This window comes from Thamnophis elegans, chromosome 16 (genome assembly GCF_009769535.1).
Source record: "Thamnophis elegans isolate rThaEle1 chromosome 16, rThaEle1.pri, whole genome shotgun sequence".
In the NCBI taxonomy this organism is placed as follows: domain Eukaryota; kingdom Metazoa; phylum Chordata; class Lepidosauria; order Squamata; family Colubridae; genus Thamnophis; species Thamnophis elegans.
This window is the reverse complement of record NC_045556.1, coordinates 5,529,835-5,551,756: the sequence shown is the minus strand read 5'-3', so window position 1 is coordinate 5,551,756 and position 21,922 is coordinate 5,529,835. Positions and strand designations below refer to the sequence as shown.

The following is a 21,922-nucleotide window of genomic DNA, read 5'->3' as shown; positions in this document are numbered from 1 at the left end:
AAGATTGGAGACCCCTTGGCAGAGGTGGGTTCCTACCAGTTCGCACCTATTCGGTAGAACCGGTTCGTCAAATCTACCGAACCGGTTAGAAGAGGTTCAACCAGTGGACCCGGAAAGCAGGCCACACCTACAGAAGAGGTTCCAAACTTTTTTGAAACCCACCACTGGTCCTTGGATATGATTATTCTACACTATCATGCTCCTATTTATAAAACTCAGTGCCTCTGTGAAAGGCAAGGATGACTACTGCGTTTGTGGTGCAATCAGAACATTGCGTGTGTTGAAGTTGTTTTAACGCAAACCAAAGATGCCTTTTAAAAAAACAAGTTGACATCCTATTCTTATGCATGCCAGTGCTGTGTGGGAGGTAATTTAAGGTGGTTCTGACAAGTGTCGCCGGCATCTTCATATCCGTTCACGTGGGCGGCAAGCCACTCCCATCCTGTCACATGGGCGGCAAGCCACTCCCACAAAGGAGGCCACACCCACAGAGTAGGTTCGAACTATTTTTGAAAGCCATCACTGCGCCTTGGACTAGAGATCTTGTTAGATTTTTCCTGAAAGGGAACTGTTTGCAAGGAACCCCCCCACCATCCCAACTCTACCTCTTCAACAGTTGTTTGATATCCTGGATTATCCAACTCAAATGCTTCCATATCCACACTTCCATTAGACCTGCTCTGGATTGTGATCTTGCCACGCCGAGCAAGTGTTTTGGGCTTCAAAGAAAAGGAAGAATAAAGCAAGATGTGAGTTATAGCAAGATAAGACAGACACTTTTTTGGATTTCTGACAGTAGCAGGTTTTTTTTACAACCCAAATGCATCGGTTTGCTCTCCTTAATGGTGGCCATTGTTAGGTGCTATTGAAGCTTTCTCGAACAATTACATCTTTAATTAAAAGCTTTCCGTTTTCTAATTCTTTAGATTGTTTTTGGTTCATGAGAATTTAGAATAGAATAAGGGACCTTGGAGGTCTTCTAGTCCAACCCCCTGCTCAGGCAGGAAACCCTTCACCACTTCAGACAAATCGTTATCCAATCTCTTTTTAAAAATATCCAGTATTGAAGAATTCTGGAGTTGAAGTTGTTCCACTGATTCATTGTTCTCACAGTCAGGAAGTTTCCCCTTAGTTCTAAGTTGCTTCTCTCCTTGATTAGTTTCCACCCATTGCTTCTTGTTCTACCCTGTGGTGCTTTGGAGAATAGCTTGACTGCCTCTTCTTTGGGGCAGCCCCTGAGATATTGGAAGACTTCCATCATGTCTCCCTTAGTCCTTCTTTTCATTAAACTAGACATACCCAGTTCCTGCAACCATTCTTCATCTGTTTTAGCCTCCAGTCCCCTAATCATCTTGGTTGCTCTTTTCTGCACTAGAGTCTCAACATCTTTTTTAATCTTGTGGTGACCAAAGAAGCTAGAATATTCATGACTGGGAGAGACATGGTAACAAGGTCGGCCAATGAATAGGCATAGCAATTAAGCCAACCAATGGGAGCTGAAACCGAACTGAGTCTGTGCTGAGAACTGAAACAAGACGGATCTCGGTCTGCTCTGGGCTCTGAAATGAAACTTCACTGTTCTCTCCTGCTTGCCACTTCCACCACGTTAAAAGAATCCACTATTGGCATTGTACATTCATCCATCTGTTATTACATATGTAAAGAAGTTAACGAATCCAGCTGAATGAGTTATCTGCGTGTGCTTTCTGGATTCGATTTTCCTGCAACAAACTCTTGACCTAGACTATGTCTTGAACCAGGTTCAGGACTCAAGATTCAGAATGTGAATCTGAAGAAACGTCTCTAGCTCAACCTGTGGGATGTCAGCTTCAGGAGACGCCAAGGCAAAAATTGCATGAAGGACACCTGGACATCGGGAGCAATCCGATGAGGATGATGTAAGGCCACCCAGCCCACCCCACCCCACCCCCAGCCCCTCTGTTAGGAATATAAACTAACGGTTGGGTTGGCAATATATAAATCATGTAACAATGTTGTGCCTGTTTCTTTAAATCCTACTATAAAATATGATTGGTTGCTGTTTTCCTCAATCAGCCATAAGAGGGAGCCAGAAGGACTGTTAACTCTCTGTTTCGTTAGATGCTGGGCTGATCTGATCTGAGTGTTTTTGGAAGCTGGCTGTTGGAAAGTGCCGTGAGCTATTGTAAGTTTTGCAACTGGTAGCAAACTTTGTGTACCGGGTTGTTTATATGATACTGGACTATGTTATTTGGATTATCCCTTAACTGAAAAACATTGATGACTGACTGTCTTATCCGTGTATGACTTGGACTGTTTGATGGACTCTGATACCTCTATTTCCACGAAAGTAAAAGCCTATTTAAACTGCAGTGTCTCTGTATGCTGGTTTGTGTGTTCTCCAACACAACTCTCACAACGCTTCGCTGAATATACTCATTCTCCCAACGGGGAGCTTACTTAACATATCCAGAGTGGAGAGAAGTAGAGCAGAGGTGCTTTATGATGTCCTTGTCCAGCAAGGGAGTAAATCTCTTGATTAGTGACCCCTGGCTGCAACTCTTACCAGCCAAAGGAAAGTGGGCACAGCAATTACAGCAAGGAGAAACATAAGGATGAGGACCACAGCATAGACAGGGACACCTGGTCTTTTCAAGGAAGGCTCGAGCCCAGCACCTGAGAAATTTTAAAAAAGAGAGTTAAATCAGGTCATAGGCCCATGGGAAACTCCATATTAGCTCACGCCGTATTATCCCCCAGATGAATTAGCCGTCCGCCCGGTTAAGAATGCCCAGCAGCTCCAGTGGGAAGCAAAGCCAGGAAATTGAACCTCATTGAAGGTCTGCAGCTTCTCCTTCTCGTCTTCTACCTTTTGCAAAGGAAGCCCCCCCCCCCCCCAAGCCTTTTCCCCAAGGGCCTGAATCCCTGGCTTCAACAGGCTTGAAGAAACGAAAGTTGTAGCCCAGAATGGGTTAGGAGGAGACTGGATGCTTCTTCTTGCCCAGTTTCCCCCCAAAATAAGACCTCCCCGGATAATAAGCCTAAACGAGCTTTTGAGCGTATGCACTAAAATAAGCCCTCCCCTCAAAAATAAGGCCAAGCGCTTATTTCAGGGGGTCAAAAGAAAATAGCAATAACAATAGCAATAGCAGTTAGACTTATATACCGCTTCATAGGGCTTTCAGCCCTCTCTAAGCAGTTTACAGAGTCAGCATATCGCTCCCACAGTCTGGGTCCTCATTTCACCCACCTCGGAAGGATGGAAGGCTGAGTCAACCTTGAGCCGGTGAGATTAGAACCGCTGAACTGCAGATAACAGTCAGCTGAAGTGGCCTGCAGTACTGCACTCTAACCACTGCGCACCTCGGCTCTTCAGAGATGGGAAGCTGGTGGTTTTGCTACAGGTTTTACTACAACCGGCTTGCATGCATTCCAGACGCACACTATGCGTTGCATGAGCCATTCCATGCAAATTGTTCTTCGCGCATGCGCAGAATGATTTACAGTGAACTCTTTCTAATAATAAGACCCTGCCTTATTTTCAGGGAAACATGGTAGAACTGAAATCCCACCTGCCACAGTAAAGGAGAACCGATCCACTTGAAAACCGGAGGAATCTAGGAAATTCTTGGGATCGACCGCACGCGCCAGAGTCCGGAGAACGTCCTTGTTGCTTGGTGCTGGTTTCTGGAATATCACATCTCCAGAACAAACGAGGGGGCCACCTCTACAATTGCAAGAGAAAGACGTGGCTGAAGAGGGTTGATCTGGTTCACAGAGCTGATGTTAAAACCCAGGTTGCTCATCCCCACAGTGATGAGCAGGTAGGTTCGCCCACTGCACTAACCCAATATCCAGAAGTCGGGTTACGACCCGGTTCTCCAAGCCCAGCCTCTATAGAGGCTCCCAAGGTTGCTGGTTTCAAGAAAAAAGGTAACATCTAGCTATATGCTAGACTCAAAGAAGAAGCTAGTAGGAGTTCTCCGAATAGGAAGGATGCCAGCATGGCTAAACTACTAACTGGCAAAGCTGTAATCCTACCAAACTGGTAGGCTCCAAGTTGAAGAAAGATGATCCCAGATGCCATCAGCAAAAGGCTGTTGGGGCCCACCAGTGGCCAGCAGAGCTGGCAGGAGAGTCAGACAGTGAGGAGGTTGGGGAGGAACATGGGCCAGTCCTGGAGGCTGGGGAAGGCTCGGACGAGGGCTCTGCATCTGGCAGTTCTCAGCTGCCTTCGGAGTTAGACAGCAGTGAGGCAGAGGAACAGCTGGAGCCTGTTCCCAGTGTGCTCATGTGCAGAGTTGCCAGAAGAAAAGCTCAGAAATCAGGGTCGACTTGGGAGTTAAAGCCACAGGTGGACGGTGAATGACCCCTCCCAGAGGAAATAAAAGAGGAGCGAAAGGGGAGTGGGCTTTTGCAGGAAACAATTTGTTCTTTCGCTCGTTTCAGGAGTGTGAAGATCTGTCCGTGAATCTCAGAGACTCTGTGCCCAGTCTTTCCTTGCACATAATCTCATTTGGAAAATATTGATATGGCAGCTTTCCAAGCTAGATAAGGTCTGTGGTCATAAATACGCCTTTGAAAGACTGTTTGCCAGGCCTTTGCTGAAGGTGAATGAGAGGAAATCACATCTGTTGAATAAAAGGGGTTTTGTCGGGACCAGGAATCTGCCTTGTGCTTTTTGGGGAAGCCTAAGTCAGAGCACAGGCTACCTAATCAGCAGGCTATGAAAGACAGACAATTCAATGAACTCACGTGATCTTACGGATCGCCACTTGCAGGAGATTTTCGTATTTGCCAAGGATACGCGCAAGCTGGAAAGCAAATCATTTTGACAAGGTGAGCCTAGATCAGACCCCTCCTCAAAAGCCTTATCACCTTTTCAGCTGTTACACCCCTCATCAAAAAAAAATGAGAAAGAGTTTTCAACATATTTAGCAAAAGATGGATTCGGATTTCCAGCAACCGTTCAACCTCACTTACCGTATCCGAGAGATCCTTTGCAATGTTCTGACCTTCTACAGAAGAACGGTCCAGCATCTTCTCCGTGAATATTCTGTTGGTGATCATGAAGGACACTGGGAAGACCTGGAGGCTGAGCTTTGAACCTAGAAGCAGAGAGTTGCACTTAAGGAAAAGTATTTTCCAGAGTATAAGACGCCATGAAGTATAAGACGCACCTAGATTTTGGGGAGGAAAACAAGGGGAAAATATCTGCCTATGCCTCCCAGCAATTTGCCTCCTTGCAACAAACAGTACAGACAATATACAGTGTTTGTAGTGTTATATTTCAGACTATATTTGTACAGATGCTGTTAAAATTGATGTGCTTTCTGGAAGTATGGTTATTATCTGCTATCTAAAAAAACAGCACTTTTTAAAACAATAGCACAGGGCCTCTTCAGATCAAGCATTTATTTTAAAAAGCTTCTTCATTTTCTTAAGTTGTCTAGAATAATAATAAAGCAGTCGTAAAAAATAAGCCTAATAATTTGAACATTCTATAAGCATTTATAGTTCTTGACTTACCTCCTTGCAGCAAACAGCCTGATTAGCACAAGAAAAAAAAATCTGCCTCGAGCAATTTGCCACCAGTTTCACTTTCTGTTTCTCCCGATCATCAGCTGTTACAGGCCGCAGGGATTGCTATAGCTTATTGAAGCCTCCGGAAGCCCCCCCCACCCCCTCCCCGTTTGCTGCAAAGAGGTAAATTGCTGGGAGGCAGAGGCCAAAGGGTTGGGGCCGGTGGGTGGGTGGGGGCTACATTCAGTGTATAAGACGCACCCAAATTTTCACCCTCTTTTAGAGGGGGAAGGTGCGTTTTATACTCCGAAAAATAGGGTACCTCTCACCTGAACCCAACCTCCGGCCTGAAGTCAGCCATGGATCTGTAGCTACTGACCATTGATGGAGAGCGAGATGAGGTCCACAGAGACGTTTGAAAGCCCAGTCAGTGCTCTGAGAATCCAGGGGACTTCCACGTGAATTTCACTCTTGATGAAGATATTTCCATTTATGTCAACGCCACCTTGGGTATTTCTGCACGAGAGAAATCATGTTACCTTCTGTTCATTAAGACTTGACTTGTCTTGCAGGAAAACTCAGCATTTGATATATATTTGACTACAAGCAAAAAAAAAAATATGGGAGGGAATGTAAGAGTAGGAAAGAGGGGAGGAATGGGAAGAAGAGGGGAAGGGTAAAGGGGAGGAAGGGGAAGGAGAGAAGGGAAAGGAGGAGGAGGAAGGAAGGAGAGAAGAAAGAGAAGAAAGGGGGTAGGAAGGAGGGAAGGAAGGAGAGAAGGAGAGAAGAAAGGAGGGAAGGAAGGAGGGAAGGAAGAAGAGAAGGAGAGAAGAAAGGAGGGAAGGAAGGAGGGAATGTAGGAGAGAAGGAAGGGAGGAAGGAAGGAGGAAAGGAAGGGGGAAAGGAAGGAGAGAAGGAGAAAAGAAAGGAAGGAAGGAAGGAGGGAAGGAGAGAAGGAGAGAAGGGGAAGGAGGGAGGGAAGGAAGGGGAGTAGGAGAGAAGAAACGAGGGAAGGAAAGAGGGAGGAAGGGAAGAAGAAGTAGGACCGTTGTAAGATAAGATGGATCTATGGGATGTTAAAAAAGCAATCTTCAAGTATATTGTTAACAGTAGGGAAAAATTGTTATAAATACATATTATTAATAACAGTCATGAGATCATATAATTGTGAATGTATATATGAAATTGATAAAATAAAATAAAATTTTTAAAAAAAAGAATATGTTATAAAGGTGTAAAGTCATTGGAGGTTTATTGAGATTGCGAATGTATGCCAGTAGGTGGGGGGGGGGAATTATCTTTTTTACTGTTTCAATGAACTCATGAAGCTGTTTTGGATTGGTCAAAGTATCCAGCCTGGAAAAATGTCCAGAATTGATCCTTCCCAAAAATGTTACTACGTACCGGTTATCAATAAGCGAGATCAAATGAACTGCATATCGGGTCCCAAGCAACTGTTTCATCTGTACGGGCAGAAATTATTGTTATTACCGAGTCGTAAATTCAGTTTGCAGAGTTAAGGATTAACTCTGCATCTCAACCGAAAAAATACTTAAGACCTTCACGGTCCAGTTCTTAATTTCTCACCCTTCCCTAAATCCTGGAACATGCTTACACTTCATTAAGTTTCCTGGCACAGAAGAAAATTATCGAAGATCTTAATTTGGAAGCAGTAGACCAAATATGGGTGAAACCTACTCATTTAATTTGACCAAGTAGGACTGGCTAAACTCATCCACGGGAAGTGGGGGGGGGCTCTCTTCTATCAGGTGTTCTCCATGCCTGAAGTCAAAGACCTTGCTCCATTACCTTGATCTTCAGACTTTCCAAGTGTTCTTGGGCAAAGTTCTCGTCACCAAATGTGGAGCCCAGTTCCAGGAGACTGAAAAATACAGCCAAATTCTCAGGTTCTAGATTTTTCAAGCTGAATCCTAGTGAAAACCAGAGGACAATTCTAAGAAGCATGTCCACCCGCAGAAGCATCTTCCCATTACAAATCAACCACCAATAGTTATCAATCTCGAAAATAAATTTCGGTAAGTTTGCTACTGCCTTGTTGCAGGAAGGAAATTAAGTCCCTTAACTAAACCCGCTCTTTATGTAAATGAAGACTCGATTATCCAGGCCAAAAGTATCTAAAGATGAAATCATGGCAATTCGACCAAAGCTGAGCAAAGCCCAGCTTTTGTTGGGGGCTCACCATTTAAGTGCAAAGATCTCACATCTATCCTCCAGTCAAAAAAGGCATCTATTTTCCGGCTCTCAACCTCTGTCACAATTGTCCGTATGATGTCCGAGGGGGTGGGAAGAAGGCCCGTTGCCTGGAAGGCCACCTGGCTCTCCACGACGACAGATCCATTCCTAGGGGGACAGAATTCAGGAGAACATCTATAGACACCAACCCCTTCCTAGCATCTTAGAACTCCAGGAATTGCCAGCCAGCAGTCTAGCACTTCTAGATACAATCATTGGAAAGGTTCCAGATTGAACAAAGCTGCATTATGGTTCCACCTCAAACATTGGTGCCATTGTCCAAAACAGGAAATCTCTGGAGAGAATGCTCTCTGCATGGACCAATATCTTATCTTTCATGCTACATGGGCAGACGGGACTAACGATGGGTTAGAATCAACACAGGTATTTTGTTCCAAATGATCCAACTGATTTGAATCTGCAATTGATCTGATAAACCGATTCAGAACTTCTCTTCTAAGAATTCAGTTGGGGGAATTCTAAAGGTAAGGGTTCCCCTCACACATACGTGCTAGTCATTCCCGACTCTAGTCCTAGTTCCCGACTCTGCTCATCTCCGTTTCAAGAGCCAGCGTTGTCCGAAGACGTCTCCGTGGTCATGTGGCTGGCATGACTCAACACCAAAGGTGCACGGAACGCTGTTACCTTCCCACCAAAGGTGGTTCCTCTTTTTCTACCTGCATTTTTATGTGCTTTCGAACTGCTAGGTTGGCAGAAGCAGGGACAAGTAACGGGAGCTCACTCTGTTACGTGGCGCTAGGGATTCGAACCACTGAACTGCCGACCTTCTGAACAACAAGCTCAGCGTCTTAGCCACTGAGCCACCGCGGCTTATCATACTGGTATTTCATACCCTTCTATCCTTAATTCCATGGGTCTCTTCCTGTCTAGAAACTGAAAGATACATTTGGCAGCCTACTTACAAGAAACGAAGAACCTTTGCGTGCAGAAAGTTCTCATAGGTAGACAGTATCTTCTTTAACTGGAAGGAGAACATTAAAGGAGATTGTTAAAGAGCAGTTTTGCCCAGAAGAACGTTAAGAACGTAGGAAGCCAGTAGAGAAAACGGTTCCACCACAAATCCGCGGTAGACTAAAGCGTGCTCGATGAAAGCGCGTACGTGATGTCATCACAGCGCGACGAAAACGGCACGCTGTGAGCGGTAAATTTAAAATTAACGCGAAAACCTTACCCTAACCCCCCCAAACCTAACCGTAAACCTAACCCTAAGCCTAAGCCTAACCCTAAGCCTAACCCTAAACCTAACCCTAAACCTAACGCTAACCCTTAATCTAACCCTAAACCTAACCCTAACGCTTAACGTAACCCTAAACCTAACCCTAACCCTTAACCTAACCCTAACCCTTACCTTTATGTGAATCGGCTTGCTTTAATTTTATTTTAATTTTAATTTAATTTATTTTTAATTTTATTTGTCGCGCTGCTGATGACGTCACGTACGCGCTTCGATCGGGCGCGCTTTAGTGGACCGCGGTTTTGACAGGTCACGGAGAAAACTCTGGATAATCCATGGATATTGCGCAATGTTTTTTTTTTCCTTTGTTCAACCAACTGTTGCAATGGTGGCTATCAAGCTACACAAGATCACGAAAGCAAGAGCTGCAAATCTCAGGAAGGGCTCTTTAATGTTAATCTTGGGGTAAAATAAAGACACGGGAGTTGTATTTCCAAACCTTGTTAGCAGCAAGTTCTGAAGAACTTCTGAAGAACCAGCTGCCTGGAAAGCTAAGCTGCCAATGAACATCCCATCTTTCTCTCGATTATTGACATCTCCTCTCCCTTGTCCCAAAGGGGCTTTTTCAAGAGGCAATGGGACTTCCTCATTTCCTGAGGACACAATACAAACCTCCAAGTGGCCTCCTTCACGAACAAAGCTGGCTTGTTGGGAACAGCAGGTTCGAGAAACTCTTGTGTATTTGGGGATGTGAGTACAAGTGAAGGCACTCCTTTGGGGCCTCCGTCCTGCAGCTATTGTTTTCAGAGCTGTGCTCTTCAGGGTAGCAATAGCAATAGCAGTTAGACTTATATACTGCTTCATAGGGCTTTCAGCCCCTCTCTAAGCTGTTTACAGAGTCAGCATATCCCCCCCACAGTCTGGGTCCTCATTTCACCCACCTCGGAAGGATGGAAGGCTGAGTCAACCTTGAGCCGGTGAGATTTGAACTGCTGAACTGCAGATCACAGTCAGCTGAAGTGGCCTGCAGTACTGCACCCTAACCACTGCGCCACCTCGGCTCTGCGTTTTCAGCACCAAAAGATTGCCCTAGTAAGAACATCAGCATTGGATAACAATTAATTTTTTTTAAAGGAAGGGAAGAAAATGCTTACTGTTAATTTGATTTCTTTTTCCAGTCTCCTATAACTTTCACAAGACTTGTTCATCAGGGAGTTGGTGTAATTTATTTTGAGGAGACGAAACCACAGAGACAGAACACGCACTGCCGGAACAGTTGAAGCGAATGTACCCAGGGTCAAATCCTCCTTCGCCGACTGGTTGAATGGCGAGGTGGTGAATTTGGACCTGGGCTGCTGTGAAGAAGGATCCTGTTGGACCCGTGTCACAATTTTGGTTCTGGGTAATTCCGTTGCGTCTCTCTCTTCCGATCTGGATCCACTGGTGCTCTCCTTGGGCGACCTTGTCCCTGAGATAGTGCTCAAATCCCTTCTAGCCAAGAATGGTTGGGGAGTCATGCTTTGAGCTGATCTATTATTCTGAGGTGGCGTGGAGATACTCGCTGGGCAAGAGATGTTCCTACAAGTAGTCTTTGGCTCAACTGGAAGAGTTCTTTGAGTGGTCCACAGCGTAGCTGAAGCAGAAAATATAGGAGTTCCCTGGCTGGATCTGGTCTCCAGGACAGATGAAGGATAGGCGGGAACACTAGAATTATTGGATGTGGTGAAACTTGGGCTACGAATGGGCAACGTTGATCTGCCAATCGCTTGTATATTATTTGCAGTGGAGGTAGTTGTGACCTGGTGTCCCATTGCGTTCTCCAAGGTGGCCATCTCAGAAGAGGTACGCAAGCCGACTCTAGGAACTTTTGTAGGTAAGAACAGTGCTATTCCACCCCCTGTACTCCTTGACTCTAGAGGGAGTGGGGTGGCACTGAATGACTTTGTACCTCTAGGCATCACCTGCCCTATTCTAACTAGGTGGCCCTCTGTAATGTTAATAAATGTTTTTGAAGTTGTCTCGGGGACACTGATTCCAGAGACGGGAATGGAGGTCATGCTTGATGATAAAGAGCGGTGGGATGGTGGGACTGAAGATCTATCAAATTCTATCAAACCTGGAAGAGAAACTGTGGGATGAGATTGTGATGGACTAGGGAGCTTCTGTTCAACAGAAGAACTGCCCAAAGACTCCACTGAAGGACTAGTGGTGTATCCTTCTAGAAGATCAGTGTAGGTCAGTCTAGTTGAGGTTGCTCCAATTGGATGTAGAACATCTCCTATATCTAAATATGGGAATGATGGAACAGCAGAGTCAGTTGTCTCAGGCTCAGAAGAGTCCTTTGATGTTTGCCACATCTTGGACATAAGAGTGGTAGAACTTAGAGGAGATAATGGAGGAGCTCCAGTTCCTCTCTTTGGCAAGGCATCTACTGGCTGGACATTGGTCAGTTTTCTGACTGAATCAGCTTCCATAGCAGTTGGAGGAGACTTTGAAGTAGGTATCTCTTCCATACTTGCTGAGATCTGCCTCTTTCTTCCATAGTGTTGGGTCTCTAATGGCTTCCTGTCATCAGTAGTGTCCAACAGATTGGTCTGAAAGGAAACTGAGATGGGCCCATCGATGGAGCTCACTGTAGGGCCAACCAAGCTTTCAACAATGGAGGAAGTGTTGTCCTTTGGTTCCAGTTTGATGGCTTCCACAAGGGAGCTATTTAGTATGCTGTGAGAAACCAAGGAGATCTCATCTTCTTTGGAAGTTCCAAAAGACAGAGTTGTTGGGAAGCTTTCGATGTGTTCTTTCAAAAGAGAACTCGGGGGTTCAAGAGAAGGATTGGCTTCCTTCAGAGGGCCAACAGTTGCAGTTGCAAAAGCAAGCTGTGTCACTCCAAGTGAAACTTGGTTTCTTGGTGTCTCGGCTGCAGACGTAGGAATGCTATCAGTAGATCTTGGCACTATCCGATCGCTCCCATCATTAGCCGCATCAGGAGAAAATTCGGCTTCCACAGTAGATAAGCTCGGTGGACTGGAACTTGTCAACGGCGTTGTGAAACTGTCTCCAAGCTGTCGAGATGCCTGCAAGATGGAATCTGTTGTCGATGGTTGGGTTGAAGAACCCACCAGGGCAACTAAGCCGTGGATAGGTGGAGAAGCCGTGACACTTTCTTCATAAGGATGAATTGCTGTGGAATCCTCTGGATCAAGATGGGATCTAGCCATTGCAGTTGACGGAGGGGAAACCTCACGGGGCTCCATCCTTCTGGGAACGTGTCCACGTGAAGACCAAGTGAGGCTCAGAGGTTCCACTTGCTGCTGAGCGGAAACCGCAGTGGTCTCTTCGGACTGCAACCTTGTGGAGGTTTCAGATGTAGACATAATAAAATGAGCGGTGGTTTCAGTTGGGTGTCCAGCAGAGACCCAACGGGAGGAGAGAGGTTGAGTTACAGGAATGGTGACATCTGTGGGGGAGTTAGTAGCAACCAATCCAGCAGTATCACGTTCTTCATTATACTTGGCCGTCTGGTCAAAGAGGGTCTTCCTTGAGCTTGCCACATGAGATGGAATTGAAGTGGGACCTGGGAAGTTATTGCTAGGAGATCTGAAGAACTTGGAAGCCCCAGAGCTCTGAGTTGTTCCTTCACTACTTGATGGGAGAAACACTGATCTTCTCTCGAGGGTGCCAAGAGACTCTGTGCCAGGAGAAGAAACCAGATCCTGAAGACTTGCACCCATTGACTTAACGCTGGCTGATGTTGAGTAAGATCTTCTACTGGTCTTCTTTCTCTCACCACTGAAAGCATCAAGAGGTTGAGGAAGAGAGGTATGAAGCTGGCTGGCATTTCTCTGACTTACACCAGTTTGATTAATTAACCTACTAAAAGGCAAGTCTGTTTTTTCTGGGCCGAGTCCAAGATTGGTGGGTTTCTCAGCCGTGGCATTGCCAACTGGCCAACCGGCAGCAGAAACTGTATTTAAAAAGCTTTGATCTCCCGTGGTGGCAGCTGTGGTGATTAAAAGAAGAAGAATGGTGAAGAGAATGGACCACCTTGGTGTTCTGGCAACGCTTACTGAGCTGGGAAGAGGATATAAAATTCTTCGGTGGGCAAAGGGCAGGTCTGGAGACCGAGGTCCTGTCCCTTGGCATCTGATAGTAGAGGATCCCAACATGGCTGCTTCACTGTGAAACAACAGAAAGGAAAGTTATTTGAGCAGATGTGCGATTTCCCAGAATATTCATCCCCCCGTAACAAGTTGGGAGCAACTGAAACACAACTCCTAAACTCTCTTTTTGTGACGCCGTTCAAGCCAAGTAACTCAATTTTGGGGAGTTTTCATAACACCCAAATGTATTGGTTTGGGCCCCATTCAATTGTACAAACCATGAGTTGTTTGCAAGCCCCAAACATCCTAACTAGCAAGTTTTAGACCAGGGGGTCTCCAACCTTGGCAACTTTAAGACTTGTGGACTTCAACTCTCAGCTTGTTGGCTGAGGAACTCTGGGAGTTGAAGTCCACAAGTCTTAAAGTTGCCAAGGTTGGAGAGCCCTGCTCTAGATTGTATGTGAATGCATAATCCACCTTCCATGGCAATGAGAAACCCCCCATTTGATCTGTTCGGGGATAGCAAACTGCCCTCCCCGAGTGGCCTTCCAGCTTGTCTGGACTGCAAGTCCCATCTTCCTCAGCCAGTATGACCAACAGCCTTGCAGGCTTGAGACCAAGAATTGGAGCTTCTGGATTATGTAAGAAAGCCCTCCCCTTTTTATTTTCCTCTCAAAAAGCTAGCCTTGGAAACTAAGCAGGGAGAGAACAGATTAATTCAAAAGATTCTTTTGATTATCATTGCTCTGGTTTTGAAATCACGCATCTGGGTTCTCCTAACGCCAAAAGACAGCTAAGGAACCTAAAGGTAAATGTTCCCCTTGCACATCTGTGCTAGTCGTTCCTGACTCTAGGGGGCGGTGCTCATCTCCATTTCAAAGCCGAAGAGCCAGCGCTATCCGAAGATGTCTCCGTTGTCATGTGGCTGGCATGAATAAACGCCGAAGGTGCATGGAACGCTGTTGCCTTCCCACCAAAGGTGGTCCCTATTTTTCTACTTTCTAGATTGAGTGCATGACGTGTTTCTTTTTTAATCTGTTTCTCTTCCCTATTTTTAATTTTTATCTTTTTTAGAGTTGTATTTTGTAAGCCGCCCAGAGTCCTTCTGGATTGGACAGCATATAAATTCATTAAATTTCAATTTCTACTTGAATTTTTACATGCTTTCCAACTGCTAAGTTGGCAGAAGCTGGGATAAGTAGCTCACTCTGTTACGCAGGGGGGGTTGGGTTTTGAACCGCCGAACTGCCGACCTTTCTGATCGACAAGCTCAGGGTCTTAGCCACTGAGCCACCCCATCCCTTAATTTAGAATGCGAGGCCACTAAGAAACCACCAAGATTGGAGACAGAAAAAGTATCTCTCCAATAAAAAGGAACCACAAACTGCTTCCAAGCCAACTTCAAGCCAGGTCCCCCAAGCCACTGAAAATTCAACTTAGCTACTCAGAAGTCCCAAAGGTGCTTTTTCAAAAAGCAATTGGACTTTTTTTTCCCCTTTGGCTTTCAGAAAAAAAGCAAAACATCTTAAAAAAGGGAAAAAAACGAAGTCCAGTTGCCTTTGGGAAAAGCACCTTGTACGCCTTCCCTCTCTGTGAAAACGGAGTTTCTTTTTCAAGCCAAGCTTTCTAACAGAACCCCAAATGCTGGGTAGAGAAAAATAAGCCAGAGAATTGTGGCTTAAGGGAAATTAGTTGAAATTGGTGGGAGAAAGCAGCAGAGGCAACACGCTGCTTCCCAAAATTACACAAAGCACAAAATCTTTATTTAAATGCATGCCCCTGTTGGTTAATAGAGGCGTTTGTGCGTTACTCAAAGAAAAAATAACTTTTCCCTATTTTGGGGGGGATCATCTTCTCGGGTTTGAGAAAGGCTACGATAAAGCAACCGGCCTGGGAGGGCGCAGAGAAGAGGGGAATCTGCAGAAGGAAAGTGGGGCGCAGCGATACTTGTGGATCCGACCCTCGGAAATGGATCTCGGAGGGCATCCAAGGTTTTGGGTCCCGTGCGCCTTAGCGCGCGCGTTCCCAAAGCTGCTGGGGAGAAGCGCGCACATTCCCAAAACTGCTGGGGGGAATCACGCTGGGAGGGAGGGGTCTCCCGCCCCTGCACCCTCGGCCCAATCTCGAGCCCCTTTTGCGCTGAACCGGACCACCTGCTACCTAAATGCAGCTCATTCTTGGCAGGCCTTAGCAGGCAGCCTTACTCCAAAAGCGCCTCGCCACGCGCGCGGGCGCAGCGGACTACAACAGCCAGCCAGCCGAATGGGAATTGTAGTCCCCCGGCGTTAGGAAAGACTGCTTCTGGGGGGGGAACACACACACACACACACACACAATGCACACCTGGTCCCCTTTCCAGTCTAAGCGGCCCCCACCCTCACCCACAGCTCTTACCTGCGACCTGGAGCGAGGCGACGGCTCTTGCGCCCCTCCTAAGCGGCTAATTGCGAGCGCTTTTGTGGGCGGGTCTCTCTCGGATTCCCAGGAGGCCAATTAGCACCTTTTAGGAGACGGAGGGGCGACTCGGGCGGGGCTGGGGGGGAGGGGGCAGGTGGAGAGGGGAAGAGTCCCAAAACCAGGTTTGGTTTCTCTTGAGTAGGCGGGTTGCAGAATAAATGAAGGGAGGGCAGGACAAGAAGCAATGGGTGGAAACTAATCAAGGAGAGAAGCAACTTAGAACTGAAGAGAAACCTCCTGAGAGTTAGAGCAATTAATCAGCGGAACAGAAGTTGCCTCCAGAAGTTGTGAATCTTCCAACACTGGAAGTTTTTAAGAAGAGGTTGGACAGCCATTTGTCTGAAGTAGTGTAGCGTATCTTGCTTAACCAGGGGGTTGGACTAGAAGACCTCCAAGGTCCCTTCCAACTCTGTTATTATGTATTGTATTGTATTTGTATTGTAGAAGGAGCGTTGGAAAGCAAAGCCATTTTTTTTTAGCCTTTGCATGGCAGGATTGCCAACTGAATGGCTGGGACCTACACCTATGCCTTTACCAAAATGCCAGTGGGTACCACTCTGTGCCTTAAGTCAGTGCTTCCCCAAAGCTGCGTAAATTACCCAACAATGGGTAAAAGTGGCTTTGCCTTGGTTAAAGACACATGACCCATTATCCATCACAATTGTTGTTGTTAGTTGCAAAGTCAAGGTTCCTCCAGGCCTTCCTGTCCTCTACCATCCCCCGAAGTCCATTTAAGCTCATGCCCACTGCTTCAGTGACTCCATCCAGCCACCTCCTTCTCTGTCCTCCACTTCTTCTTCTTTTTCCCTCTGTCATTCCCAGCATGAGGCTCTTCTCCAGGGAGTCCTTCTTCCTTCTCATCAGGTGGCCAAAGTCATTGAGTTTCCTCTTCAGGATCTGGCCTGGTTGATCTCCTCTAGGACTGACTGGTTTAGTCATTCTTTATCTAAATCAATTTATCTACCTATTTATCTACCTACATATTTTTCTAGGTTGTTGTTAGTTGCGAAGTCCTGTCCGACCTATCGACCCCATGGACCATGTTCCTCCAGACCTTCCTGTCCTCTACCATCCTCTGGAGTCCATTGAAGCTCACACCGACTGCTTCGGTGACTCCATCCAGCCTCCTCCTTCTCTGTCGTCCCTTTCTTCTTCTTTTGCCCTCCATCTTTCCCTGCATGAGGCTCTTCTCCAGGGAGTCCTTCCTTCTCATTAGGTGGCCAAAGCATTTGAGATTCATCTTCAGGATCTGGCCTTCTAAAGAGCAGTCAGGGTTGATCTCCTCTAGGGCTGACCGGTTGGATGGCCTTGCAGTCCAAGGGACTCAATGCAGGAGTCTTCTCCAGCACCAGAGTTCAAAGGCCTCCATTCTTTGGTGCTCAGCCTTTCTTACGGTCCAACCTTCCCAGCCATCCATTGCAATCCATCACAATATTTAATATTTAAATGGAGTTCTTAAAGGAAAAAATTGTGCTAAACGCCCCAACTTCTAAGCGTGTGGCAAGCCGCTTTGCACCCCAATTCTGCCCTCTCTTTTCACTTTGAAGCTCAGCCTAAGGAAAGCTAACCTGGGACTCTGAATGGTTGAAAATTAAATCCTTGTTTCCCAAACTTGGCCACTTCCAGGTGTGCTCATTTCCAATCCCCAAAATTTTCATTAATGACCATCCTGGCTATGGGATTTTGGGATTTGAAATCCACATCATTGCCAAGATTAGTGAATGGTGGTTTAAACTCAGTTTAGGGTCACTCATCATACTGATAGAAGAGAATATTTGTAGCTCAGGGTTGAACTATGAGGTGCTTTCTAATCTTGGTTATTTTCTTTATTTATATATTTTATTAATAACATAAATTATTATTGAGAGCATATGCACCAAATTCCTTATGTGTCCAATCACAGTGGTCCCCAACCTTTTTATCGTCGCGGACCAGTCAGCCTTTGATAATTTTACCGTGGCCCGCTGAGCGCGCGCAGGGGTGGGGGGGCATTGTTCGCGACGACACATTGATTGTTTATATATCACGTGCGTACCAGCGCGGGGCTCTCTTCCCTGGAGCCTTTGCGCATGGCCCAGGAGCTTTTGCGCACGGCCCAGGAGCCTTTGCGCTGCAGCGATCATGTCCCCCGGCCGCTGCAGCGATCATGTCCCCCGGCTGCTGCAGCGATCATGTCCCCCGGCCGCTGCAGCGATCATGGCCCCCGGCCGCTGCAGCGATCATGGCCCCCGGCCGCTGCGCGGCCCGGTGCCAGGTACTCCACGGCCCGGCACCGGTCCGCGGACCGGGGGTTGGGGACCACTGTCCAATCACACTTGGCCGATAAAGAATTCTATTCTATTCTGTTTTCCATTCTTTTCTTTTCTGTTCTATTCTACAATCACTCCACGCACACAGAAAGGAAAAGCAGAGTGGTGATAATACAAAATAGGTTTAGGGGATGATAAACAAAGCATCCCAGAAAGTATAATTTAACTTTTTTATATGGGGAAAAAAATGTGCAAAAGTGATAAATATAAATAAGAACTATCACTATGTGAGTCTATCCCTGTAACAGTATGTAAGAGAATAAAAAAAATTTAAAAACCTTTTTTTAAAAACAAAAAATCCCAAACCCCATTTAAAAGAAGTGATCCAAGCCTTTGTCATTCTTACATAATGAGCTAAGAAACCCAGCAGTTTATTGGGGGGGTGGGGGTGGGGGGAGGAAATACATGAAGTAGATCCTGGAATATCTTTTTGGGAACCATTAAAAAAAAAAAAGCTCAAAAAAGTTTAACAAAGATTGTGAGTCGATGAACATCTAAATTTAAAAGGCATTTAAAAGACTGGAGGGGTGAATTTGGTAAGGCGTTCTGCTTCCTTTCTGTACTTAAGCAAATTGTGGATTTTAAAAACTTTTTTTTGACATTGAATACCTCTAAAGGTTTAATTGTCATGTTTGGAATGGAGAAGAGACAAAGTTCTTATTGTTGTGGTTGTGTTAATAGCTGCAAGCAATTCCCTGGTAGGGCCATAAATCTTTTATGAATGGCTGTTAATCTGTACTGATTCTCTATATCTCCTAAGGGTCCCTTTGACCTCATCATATAATCTTCTTCCTCCTGTTCTCTTCACTTGAGCCTGCAGGCCAAGAATACAACTATACTCACAACAATAGCATATGCACATGAGGACATGGCCTCTAACCCACCATTTAAGTGTTTAAAGCTATCACGGAGCCCATTAAAGATGGATTATTATTTTTTCTACAACAGGCAAATGCAGCTCTTTGGAGGTATTTGATAAATATTTTAAGATTGGTTTATTCAAATCCCACCTTTATTATTTTTATAAACATACTTCATTGCTTTTTTCTCCTCCTCTTTTCATCACAACAACCTCGCGAAGTGGGCTGGGCTGAGAAAGAGGGACTGGCTCAAAATCACCCAGCTGGGTTTTCATGGCTAAGGTGAGACTAGAACTCCCAGTCTCCTGGTGATTGGCTCAAAATCACCCAGCCAGTTTTCATGGCTAAGGTGAGACTAGAACTCCCAGTCTCCTGGTGATTGGCTCAAAATCACTCAGTCGGTCTTCATGGCTAAGGTGAGACTAGAACTCCCAGTCTCCTGGTGATTGGCTCAAAAATCACCCAGCCGGGTTTTCGTGGCTAAGGTGAGACTAGAACTCCCAGTCTCCTGGTGATTGGCTCAAAAATCACCCAGCCGGGTTTTCGTGGCTAAGGTGAGACTAGAATTCACAGTCTCCTTACGATCAACATCACCCAGCCAGCTTTCATGCCTAAAACGGGACTAGAACTCAGTGCCTCCTGATTTTTAACCTGGTGCCTTCTCTGCTAGACCAAACTGGCTGGTTGGTTACCTCTTCCGGTGCCCATCCATCCATCCAGGTGATTTTGGATCTCAGTCACTCTCTCTTAGCTCACCCAACCTCACAGGATTGTTGTGAAGAAAAACAGGAGGGAGGAGGAATCTTAGGCATGTGAGTTGTTTATAAAAACAAATAAAGGCAGGATATCACTGAATGAAATGATGACCGTTAGCTTCGCTTCACCTGACAAATTCAGAGGTCGCCATTCCCAGAGTGGAGGCTTAAACATAACGATGAACGGTTGCAGGAACTGGGCCTGGCTAGTCTAGTGAAGAGAAGGACCAGGGGAGAAAGGATAGCAGTCTTCCAATATTTGAGGGGCTGCCACAGAGAGGAGGGGGTCAAGCTATTTCCCAAGGCCCCCGAAGGCCAGACGAGGAAGAATGGATGGAAACTGGAGAGATTCAATCTGGAAATAAGGAGGAGTTTTCTGACAGTGAGAACAATCAACCCATGGAGCAGAAGTTGCCTTCGGAAGTTGTGGGAGCTTCATCACTGGAGGCTTTCAAGAAGAGATTGGACTGCCATCTGTCAGAAATGGTGTAGGGTCTCCTGCTCGAACGGAGGGGGGCTTGGACTAGATGTCCTACAAGGTCCCTTCCAACTCCCTGGTAATCTGTTAATTCCCAAAAGTCAGAAGATGGGAGACGTTACCCACAAGAGGGAATGAGAAACCCCCTCTATACTTTTCCCAGCACCTTGGATCCCTTTCTCAAACCGACTTGGCACTTGACCAATGGAGCTTTGCTTCTGAGGGAACCATCGACGGACACAGAAAGAGAAGCCGCGGAGTCACCACTTCCAAAACAGTAGTTTTAATTTTAATGAAGCACCTCTTAAAAACTGCATCCTGACCAAAAGAGGGAAGGAACGGGGAGAAAAATTAAATTAAAAAAAAAAAGGCAAAAACAGGCTCCCGGTTTATGTACAACATTTACAGTATTATGCATCGGTTTTTCTCTTTGGCAGCAGAGTGCAATTCCTCTTAATTTTGCTTTCTCGTCTGGAAGGAAGGAGAGCAAAACACGTGGGGTTCTTCCCCCCCGCCCCCCCCCATCCCAAGCTGTCTTGCACCCTCGTCCGAGAGAGAGAAAGACACACAACTTTGAAACAAGCAGGTGGAAAATACACAGCATTCCTCGGAGCAGAAAGGATGCAAACTGCACCGGGTGTACATTCAAAATATTAAACGAGGATTTCTTCGGTTTGTAACTAGCAACGATTCTTTCCCTTTATCTATTTGGCCAGAATTGGTGGAATGGACAGGTTTTCCCTCAAAAGATCATCTCCCGGTGTTCAGCATGGTGCAAATGGGAGAAGGAACATCTTCCAAGCTTCTCCCCAGCTCATTTCGGCTTTTTAGAAACTAACCTGCGGGTGCTTTTAGAAATATTTCAAATTTTTTAAATTATCTTCTTCCCTGCTCTTCTTCTTTTTTGATTCTCTCCAAGCCTCATTTCTCAGAACTTTTTTTTTTTTTAATTGATCTGGGAAATGCAAAGGAGCTTGAACTATCCATGTTTTATCCTTCCCATTACTTTTTTGTTTTTAAAGACATAAGCATTTGGGAGCTTCAAAAAAAAAGGTCATTTAAACTGAAAAATCAATCGGGATTGAAAATTACATTGACCGATGTCAGGGATACAAGTCTCCAACAGAAAGTCTTGTGTGTGTGTTGTTTTTTTTTAAAAAAAAATGCACTGAAAAAGAAAGTCAACACACCTTGGAAACCAGCAGCAATTCCTTATAAAGGCAAAATAAATCACATTTCTAAAATGTGCCATATTTATGCCCCTCGGGTTGTGGGGGTGTGTGGAAACAGCACAGCTCTTCAAAAATCAAAACTGAAGCACGCAGGGGTTTTTTAGGTGTACGAAGTTAGTACTTTTAAAAAACATGTCCAAATATGTGTGTGTGTGTGTGTTGTGTGTTTGTGTGTGTGTATGTTGTGTGTGTTTGTATGTGTCTGTGTGTTGTGTGTGTGTATGTGTGTGTGTATATGTTGTGTATGTGTATTTTGTGTGTGTATGTGTGTGTATGTTGTGTGTGTGTGTGTGTTTGTGTGTATGTATGTGTGTGGGTGTGTATGGGGTATGTGTGTGTGTGGGTGTGTGTAAGTTTTCTTTGAGCTGTATTTCATCAAGTGGGTTGGCGGACTTTACAGGACTTCCTCAAGTTCAATTTTCCTTCTCTTTCCTTTTTTTTTTTAAAAAAAAGAGGCATATATAGGTAGTCCTTGAGTTGGGACCATTGGGACCAGACTTTCTGTCACTAAGCAAGGCGGTCGTTAAATGGCCCTTCCCCCCCCTCCCTCAGTTAAGCAAATCACTGCATTTCTTAAGCGAATCCTACTAAATGAATCCGACCTCCTCAATCAGTGAAGCTGGGTTCACTTAACAAGCTGCAGTGATTCACTTAACAACCATGGCAAAAAAAAGATGGTAAAAATCGGACACAACTCGATTAAACAACCGCCCTGCTTAGCAATGTAAATCATGGCTTTCCCATAATGCCCTCGGGCAAGCGTCGTTCTAAAGCAGTGTTT

At 45.6% G+C, this 21,922-nt stretch overlaps 1 protein-coding gene across 1 annotated transcript; it reads right to left on the bottom strand.

The window, feature by feature from the left end:
- Positions 1-1,572: 1,572 nt before the first annotated feature.
- Positions 1,573-12,681, bottom strand: LOC116519279 (putative GPI-anchored protein pfl2). The gene is made up of 11 exons (XM_032233118.1): positions 10,105-12,681; positions 8,679-8,737; positions 7,703-7,863; positions 7,312-7,433; positions 6,907-6,965; positions 5,882-6,018; positions 4,963-5,087; positions 4,735-4,793; positions 3,552-3,706; positions 2,546-2,655; positions 1,573-1,644 (listed from the first exon to the last, which is right to left on the bottom strand). Exons 1-11 carry the CDS (start codon positions 12,679-12,681, stop codon positions 1,573-1,575), a joined length of 3,636 nt encoding a protein of 1,211 aa, XP_032089009.1.
- Positions 12,682-21,922: the final 9,241 nt, after the last annotated feature.

Coding starts and splice junctions, on each gene's coding strand:
- LOC116519279 (XM_032233118.1), bottom strand. CDS start 12,681: ATGGGTGCAAGTCTTCAGGATCTGGTTTCTTCTCCTGGCACAGAGTCT. Junction 5,088..5,881: donor CATCTCGCTCTCCATCAATG/GTCAGTAGCTAC, acceptor CTCTGCTTCTAG/GTTCAAAGCTCAGCCTCCAG. Junction 1,645..2,545: donor TGCCCACTTTCCTTTGGCTG/GTAAGAGTTGCA, acceptor ATGTAATAACAG/ATGGATGAATGTACAATGCC.